General features: G+C 40.4%; 1 protein-coding gene across 3 annotated transcripts in view; it reads left to right on the top strand.

Annotated features, from left to right (window-relative positions):
- Positions 1 to 993: 993 nt before the first annotated feature.
- The window catches only part of chrna1 (cholinergic receptor, nicotinic, alpha 1 (muscle)), a 73,037-nt gene continuing 64,835 nt past the window's right edge, over positions 994 to 9,195 (top strand). Inside the window, exons 1-2 of one of the 3 annotated variants that reach the window (XM_036129913.1) lie at positions 994 to 1,247; positions 3,819 to 3,961. In XM_036129913.1, coding sequence (XP_035985806.1) covers positions 1,070 to 1,247; positions 3,819 to 3,961 — 321 coding nt within the window. In that variant the 5' untranslated portion in view covers positions 994 to 1,069. The remainder of the gene's footprint in view (positions 1,248 to 3,818; positions 3,962 to 9,195) is intronic. The other 2 variants (XM_036129911.1, XM_036129912.1) reach the window with 2 other exon arrangements.

Raw genomic sequence — 9,195 nt, 5'->3', positions numbered from 1 at the left:
TTGAGGTGGCTCGGGCATCTGGTCAGGATGCCTCCTGGACGCCTCCCTGGTGAGGTGTTCTGGGCACGTCCCACCGGGAGGAGGCCCAGGGGAAGACCCAGGACACGCTGGAGGGAATATGTCTCCCGGCTGGCCTGGGAACGCCTTGGGATTCCTTCTGAGGAGCTGGCCCAAGTGGCTGGGGAGAGGGACGTCTGGGCCTCCCTACTGAAGCTGCTACTCCCGCGACCCGACCCCGGATAAGCGGAAGAAGACGGACGGACGGACGGGCGCTATATAAATAAAATTTAATTGAATTGAATTGAAGAACGCACAACTCTGCTCTGTTGCATGCTAAAGAGGGCGGGGCGACAACAACATCTCGGGATTTGGTCCGTACCCGGTCTGGCGTTTTTGGCAATTGGAACAGTGCCAAGAACACTCATCAGGCTGAGGCTGATGCCGTGTTACGAGCACAGGAGAAGGTTCAAGTACACATATTGAGAAGCGTCTCCCTACAGCAACCACCCCCTCCTGGTTTCCTACAACTTTTACTAATATTGACCATGTAAAATTCCGTGGATGGCTGTAAATTCTTTTAAAATACTTTGAAGCAGGTAGTCATACAGAAATCATATCAAAATCATTTTGCACACTTTTTAGATTGAAATAGTTTAATCACCTGATTAAACCAGATCATTTTTAGCAACGGGCTAACACATGGACACAAAGAACAAGTAACAAAAGGGTCTACCTTTTTTCCCATAACTATATTCCCATGACAATTACATACAAATACAGACAAAAATGCATCAATTTCTTTGGTTTACCACAGAATCTAAAATAACCCAATTATAAAAACCTGTAACTGTAATAAACTACACCATAACCATGTCACATCCCATTTGATCCATAATGACATACATTGAAAACAAGCACTCTCAGCTGTCTTCTTGCCTGGAAGTTGCTGAGAGGTTGAAATGCTGGTGGGTGGGGGTTGCGGTATAGTGTTTTTCATTAAAAGCAAGAGCTCAGATTGCACATGCTGAACAGATTCACCTTACCAGATCTTTCGCAAGCTCTTGGTTGAATGCTATGGCTTTCGTGCATACATCTGTTTCTCTGCATATTTGGTAGATTTATCGCACAGAGACCAAAAAACTGCACTTACTTAAATGGTTGCTGTGGAATTAAGGATTTTTACCAAAGAGAAATGAATCTTCCTAAGGTCCTGGTTTCTTTCACATGGATTTTCTATGCATATTCTGGTAAGAATTTCTAAGATTTCTGTTTTTTCAGTAGATTTAAGAATATAGAATATGGTTCTGAAAAAAGAGATTCTAAGTATTCTTATCTACAACGGCCTTTACAACATTATTCTACTCATACCAGCATTTGAAACTATGCAAAGTCCCTAAATCAGTTTTCATTAAAATAATTTTAAGACCAGAATTGAGCTAGAGTTGTGAAACCTGTTTTATAAGTTATACATGCAATAATTGCTGTAACGTGTACTGAAGTACAATCTGACAGCTAGTACGCAGAATGTGACTCTACAGCAAAAATGAATAATTCAAATTAGATTTTTTATTTTTATTTTTTTTAAAGAATGTCAAAAGCCAAAAAAAACCCATTTCATTCTTTATGTATTTCAGCAAGCCATTTTAAAGTACCACTGTCAACAATGTATGGTCGGCATGTTTGTATTGCAAGGCATAAGTCATATTAATCTAAGCATTCTTACATCTTTTGTTTAATTTGCCATAGAATATTTGCTGTAAGTGATGTACTATTGAAGAGTGATAGTTATTTTATGGCACATACTTGCCATTGTTAAAACGGTGACCTTTCAAGTTCTAGGCATTACATTTTACATTTAGGTACATTCTGCCTCTTGAATATCTTTGGATGACCATTTTGATTTTTCAAAAAAGGAAAATAAAATACATTGTTACACTGCTTAACTAGGGATAGAGCTAAAGCCATTTAGTCAAAATTTGTTTGCATATGCCCAACCTGAAAGGTAATTCTAAGTAATGGCTTGCCAAATTTTGTTTTCTTTTTCACGTGTCACTTTGAAGTGGAGAATATTTTATAAGACTAGGCAGCAATACTAATACTATATTTTCTACAAGTGATTGCCATTATAAAGAAATAATCAGTCTCATCAACTTGTCAGTTGTCACAATGTTATACTGTCAGTTTATATGACAGCAGTATACTAAAATCTATTTAAATTCTGTTGTAACTTTTGGTTTTAACATGTCACTCCAAGACCATGACTGATTCTATCTTTTAAAAACTCTCTGGAGTCACTCGATTGCTGGAGGAGTTGAGCACCAACAAACAGTGACTGACAGGTCCAGGTGTTTCTCACTACCCTCCTCCACTCTGTTTCTGCACTTTCTTGGATAAATGTTGCTGTCTTGACAACAAACTGGATTGAAGGAATGAAAACTGACAAAAAATAAGTACAGTACTTGTTTGTCACCCTTGACCTTCTGATCTTTGATGAAAGCCAGAATACAACATATTCACACCAAACCTGTGTGTGTATGGCTTGTGTGAGTGTACATGTGAATCTTTGCTGTTGCTGGCTTAATGAAACATGATCATAGCTTGCCCTGCTCAGGCTGGGGGAAACGTTTAAGCCTGTTCCCAAAATAACATATAAAGGAAGCCACTTGGCTAACACAGCTGTCTGCTGGGTGACTTAGTACTGACCTGTCTGATGTTTTTACAACTAAAGCAAAGGCAGTGGAATTTTTCTCTTACTGTAAACAAAATATTTTTGTTACAACCATAAATCTGAATTTATATCATTGGGAGTTCACATGATATACCAACACAAAGTTGCTCCCTATTGTGCCATAGAAGGAAAAAGATACATGTTCAAATGTTAAACATTTGAACACGTAACAAATGAACAAATGTTAAAAATGTATGTATTCAGTTCTCAAGTCAATACTTTTGAAATATTTCTCAAACCAACTTTGCAAATCCAGACTGAAATTTCTGTGAGATGTCTGAGTGCATTTTGATAAACGAGTTTTTGAGTCAAAGCCCTTTTGAATAGTATGTATTATTACAAAAGTGCTGTGGAAGGTAAGTCCATTTATCAGATTTGCACAAACAGACTGAAGTTTGGTTACTCAACGTTCACTACATTTGCAGAAGTGAGTCACAATAAACCGGTTGGATTTTATTTAGACGTTTCAGAGTGAGGGCAACAGAAGACATATCTACGTTGTTCAGGTGTATATACAAGTGTTTGTCTCTCTAAAGAAGTTAATATCACATATTTTTATTTTCCATTTCATTGTTATGTACTACTAAAGATGTTTTATGAAGATAAATAAAGTTACTGCTCATTTCATGAGCCAGAGTTAGCAAATTGGCTCTGGCCAGCAGGTGGCCAAACACCTGCTGAGTACTGAGATTAGATCAACAAGCAATCTATGAAGATGAATTTGATTTTACGACAACCATTGTAGAGGCTTCTCACAACCACTATTGAATATCAATCACTTGACTGGTTTTGCTGTTGAGCTCTCTGCATTTGTTTGTCTCATCAGACCACTAGCTTTCGGTCTGCCTGCTTTTACTTTGTACTTGTTTACAATCTCTGTCATTCAACAATTTGGGTTTCAGATTGCTGGAAAAAAATTCATTCAGGAACCACAGTTAAGGAAACCTCCAAAATTCACCTCTAATTTTAGTTTCACTGTGAAAGCACATTTGACATTGGAATCATATGTGTGCAATGCACTTATATGTTGAATTTAACCTAAATATAATTAATCACTAACATGAGTTTTGTTTACTTCTTTTTGCTTTAGGGTTGGGGTTCTGCTCAGAAGATGAGACACGACTGGTAAAAACCCTGTTTACTGGTTATAACAAAGTGGTTCGTCCAGTTAACCACTTCAGTGATGCTGTGGTAGTGACTGTGGGACTACAGCTTATTCAACTTATTAGTGTGGTAAGAGTGCTAGTTTCCTGGTGTATTTTCAATTGTAATGTAGAAACAGATTATCACAGTTTGAAAAAATTGGACATTTATGACAAATATGAGAATTGTTAGGGTTTGTGGGATTTGATTATGATTCAGAAGGCCATGATTTACTTATAAATCAAGTATACGCCAATAATTGTGTGTAACAATTAATAGTGATCTAATCTTTGCCATTGCCATGGCTGAATTTCCCATTGTGGCACAATAAAAGAATTTCGTATCTTACATGTACATAAAAAGAATACAAGGACAAATAAAACTGGTTCAAAATTATCACCATAAAATAATTCAATGATTTTATGAATCATTAAGAATGAATATGAACCGAAGTCCATCTTAAAGAATATGGAATGAGGTCAGATCTAAAAATTCACAAAAATCCACAATTGTTCCTGTACCAAAGAACAAGTTCCCTAAGGACATACATTTTTTTAGACATGTGGCTCTCAAATCCTTAGTTATGGAAGCCTTTGAACAACTGATTGTTCAAAGTTCAAAATGAAATCTTCCACTAGTGGAAGATTTCATTTTGTGGTGTGATAATTCCTATTTGACATTAAATGTTTCTAAAACCAGTGATAATCTCTCATATGCGTGCAGTGCAAGCTGTGTTTATGATTGCCCACTCGCCGGGACACCATATAATGTTGGAATGCCCACCCAGCGGATGCCATATAATGTTGTGCAATTACACACTGTTTTAAAGTTATTCAATGTTGCTGATATTAGGACAATAGTTGAAAGCACTGGCATTTTTTTAACAGCAAACTCTACACATATAGAATAAGGAGTGACAATTTCTCTTCAAGTTCTCCTAAATAACTTCAAGTGTTGAGTTATTTATTAACAGAAATAAAATGAACATACAGAGAACATCACTATAGAATTCTGTTTAACTGAATTAACACTATATTTCAATCAACAAATCATCTCTACGAGGCTAGTGAAACTTAACTAAAACTACTAAGCAAAATGAAGATAAAAAAAGCTAAGGAACTGTACGCACAAAAGAAACAAAAGACAAAATAAAATGGTTGATCATCATCATCAGAATAATCCAGTGAATCCTGGTTCACTGCAGATCTCAGTTAAATAACCAAAGTTCAAGTTAAAGAACATGGAATGGAGTTAAATTAGCTTAACTAATTCAGAACATTTGGTATATGTTTCAACCCATTCACAATGCAAATCCCGAGTTAAACAAAACATTATTTGATAAAATAACATTTTAAAGGGGAAGTCCGGTCAACAAGGAAAAATCAGGGGACCATTAGCTATAACTAAAACTAATACGTTTGTAGTTATTTAATGAACTTATCTTTAATCAATAAGAAAATAAAAACATAAATTGTCATCTGGATCACTGTGTATGGGCAGTAAGGGGCCGTCTGACATCACATCCTGCGACGTGGAAAAGCGGAGCGGCGACAGCATTTCTCTGCGCTTTCCAAGCAAAGTCAATAGGAGCCGTTCTACACAGCTGCGATCATCAACAATTTTTTTGGATTTCCAGAGAACTTCACCACTGACATTCGCAATAGCGATTGTTACAGCAACAATGCTCACGTGCATGGCCATTGGATGCTCCAACACAACTGGTAAAAGTGGAAAACATTGCTAATTTCAACTTTCCGATTCATCAGCCACCAGGCTTGTCACTGGATTGCCAACTTGAAGAGAGTGGATTTGCCATCTAACTTCTGGCCAGAGAGAAAACACATATGCAGCGACCATTTCGAAGAAGAATGTTTTGAACATGACATGACAGCGAGGATTTTCGGCAAGTTATTTTTAATTTTTTAATTTAAAATTTGCGGGGATGGTTACAGACCAGAGGGGCGGAGGGATACCACATGTGATATGGTATCCCTCCATCCCACAATGTGCTGGAACGCTTTTATATTTTAATATTTAAAATATTACTCCTCCAATGCTAGTTTAATGGCCAGCAGTTCATGATCGCCTACATTGTAGTTTCATTCGGCTGGAGACAGCCGGCGAGAAAAGAAGGCACACGGGTGAAGCTTGTTGTCAGACTTGGATTGCTGGGACAACACCGCGCCCACACCGGTGTCAGACGCATCGATCTTGAGGGTGAACTGTTTAGCGGGGTCGGGGTGAATGAGGATGGGAGCCTGGGAAAACCTGATCTTAAGTTCAACAAAGGCGGCTTCCGACACCTGACTCCACACATACGGGACCTTGGTGGAGGTTAACGCATGCAAGGGAGCTGCAATTTGGCTATAGTTTCTGATAAAGCACCTGTAAAAATTGGCAAAGCCCAAGCAGCGCTGGAGCTGTTTGAGGGATTCAGGGGTAGGCCACTCTAGAACTGCCTTAATCTTCTGGGGATCTGACCTAACCTGTCCGCCCTCCAACATCAGACCAAGGAAGGACACTGACACCTGATGAAACTCACATTTCTCTGCCTTAACGTACAAGCGGTTCTCTAGGAGGCGCTGTAAAACTAAGCGGACATGTTGTTTATGCTGTTCTAGACTGTTGGAATATATCAAATTGTCGTCCAGGTAAACAAAAACATTCAAAAAGTCCCATAGGACATCATTAACTAAAGCTTGGAACACAGCCGGGGCATTACATTAGCCAAACGGCATTACAAGGTACTCAAAATGACCCAACGGGGTCTTAAAGGCTGTTTTCCACTCGTCTCCCTTTCTAACCGGAACCAAATGATAAGCAGTGCGCAGGTCAAGCTTGGTAAAAATTACAGCGTTCTGGACTGGTTCAAGAGCAGAAGATAACAAAGGTAGCGGATAGTTATTCTTAAAGGTTATTTAGTTTAACCCTTGGTAATCAATGCAGGGTCGGAGGGACCCGTCTTTCTTTCCAACAAAAAAGAAGCCAGCGCCCAACGGAGACGAAGAGGGGCGAATCAGTCCGGCCGAGGGTGACTTCCCAATGTACTTCTCGAGCGCCTGACGTTCAGCCCGGGAGATGTTATAAAGGCGACTAGCCGGCAATGGAGCCCCAGCGAGCAGATCAATAGTGCAATCGTATGGGCGGTGCGGAGGAAGAGAACAGGCCCGGGTCTTGCTAAAGACTAATCGTAAATCATGGTACTGTTTTGGAACGCGAGAAAGATCGATAACATCCTCCGGGTTAAGGGAGGAGCTCGAAGGATGAGAGACAGGGCGAGCAGACTGCAAGCAGCGAGAGTGACAGGCAGGGGACCACGACTCAAGTCGGGCTTCGGTCCAATTTAACAGAGGGTTATGGACCGTTAACCACGTTAACCCCAAAACCAAGGGCGAGTGTTTAACCGAAAAAAACAAAAAAGGAGAGCCTTTCCCGATGATTACCCGATACTATCATTTCGAGGGGTATTGTCCGATGAGTTATCACCGGAGAACTTCTCCAGACCTGGTGACGTACTTTCGGGTGGTGGAGTCTGGCTGTTGTCTTCCGCGCTCTGAACTACTGGAGGCGGGGTGTCTGGAGCTTGAGTGACAGGTCGAGTAACCATGGCGTTTATGGCGGCCGTCAGCTGGCTAAGCTGATCAACAACTGCCTGGAGTTGTTGCTGTGTTGAGTCTACCGCTACGCCTAAGGACTGCTGGTGATCCTGCTGCGCAGCTAGCTGCCAACCAAATGTATCTGCTGGGCTTAGCTGGCCAGAGTGTTCTTCTGTCATGGTTTTTAGGTATTTTGCCCACATGCAGATACGAACGGGGAGCCAGGCACAGATTTTAAGATGTTTATTGAAGAACAAAAACAAGGAAGTAACGACGCGCTGCGCGAGCGGGTCCAAACGTCGGGGCTGGAGAGACTGTGGAGAGAGAGAGGATTAACACTACGGGGGAATAAACCAGAGAAACTGCCAGAACGCTGCACCGCTTACCATTTAGCTGGGCAGACCTATCCAGGGAAGTAATGCCTAGGGAACCATGCGCTCCTACCCCAGGTGTTAGATGGTTAGCGGCTGGAGGGCTGGCCGATGGTGTCTGGCGATGGATCCGGAGCGCACCTCGACTGACAGGGGAGACTGATGGAGTAACCGGAGTGTGAGGTAACCAGCAGAATCCAGGGGAAGGGATCTCAGGCTCGGCTTGGTAACACCAAGGGGGTATGAGGGGAGAGCCAGAGCAAAATCTGAGCGATGTGGATTCTGGAGTTGTGGTTCCTCGGTGAGGCGACAAAGCAGGTGAGTGCATCCAAGCACACAGACTAAGACAAAAAACATAAGATCCCAATTAGTCAAAAATTCAAAGAGCGAAGGAACTCACAGATGCTGGTTTCAGGATCTGGTCAAGGGCCACGTCTTACCACGACTGGTTTAACACTCTGGCGTCTTCCATCTGTCAGCACTCTGCTTAAGTAGCCAGAGGAATCCGCCTCGGATGAGCCGCAGGTGTGGGGCCACGCCCCCTCAGCCGACTAGACCTATCTGTGGAGCAGAATTAGAGCACGGATGCACAGAGAACCCTGACAGAAACCATTTTCTGAAACAGTAATGCCGGCGCATTACTGTTTCAGAAAATGGATTCTAAATCTGGCTTACTGAATAAAACATATAAAAAAACAACATCAAAGAAAAAAACAACAAAGAAACCATTTTCTGAAACACTATTGCTGCAGCATTACTGTTTCAGAAAATGGTTTCTAAATCTGACTTACTGAATAAAGCATAAAAAAAACAACGATAAAACAACAACAACAACAAAGAAACCATTTTCTGAAACAGTAATGCCAGATCATTACTGTTTCAGAAAATGGTTTCTAAATCTGGCTTACTGAATAAAACATAAAAAACAACAACAATAAGTCTGCTTTTACCATCCTTAAAGCAAACAGTCAGCTTTACCATGATAACATGATAAAATTCACTCTGTTTAGTTAAAAATAAACACAAGTAAAATGTAACAATATGGTTCTAATTCATCAAATCTGGACTAATTTAACTTTTTACCCACTACGTTTCTAAATATTGTCCTCTTTTGCTCAGGATTCCAAAGTGTGTATAATCAATAAATCAGTTTTTCTCACTAATCTCTAATTTTGTATCTTAAATGCAGTAACAATGTAAGAAAGAAAAAACACTCTAGTTTAAAAAACAAAACCCTGAAATATTTCTACAACGGAGCAGCTAAAATGTCTTTTGGCCAAAGTCAAGTCCTTTCTCAGTCGGCAGGATCTCAAGAAGGCAATCCATGCTTTCATCAGTTCAAGACTGGATTACCAGA

Source organism: Fundulus heteroclitus, unplaced genomic scaffold (assembly GCF_011125445.2).
Source record: "Fundulus heteroclitus isolate FHET01 unplaced genomic scaffold, MU-UCD_Fhet_4.1 scaffold_250, whole genome shotgun sequence".
In the NCBI taxonomy this organism is placed as follows: Eukaryota; Metazoa; Chordata; class Actinopteri; order Cyprinodontiformes; family Fundulidae; genus Fundulus; species Fundulus heteroclitus.
This window is presented reverse-complemented; position numbering and strand designations above follow the sequence as displayed.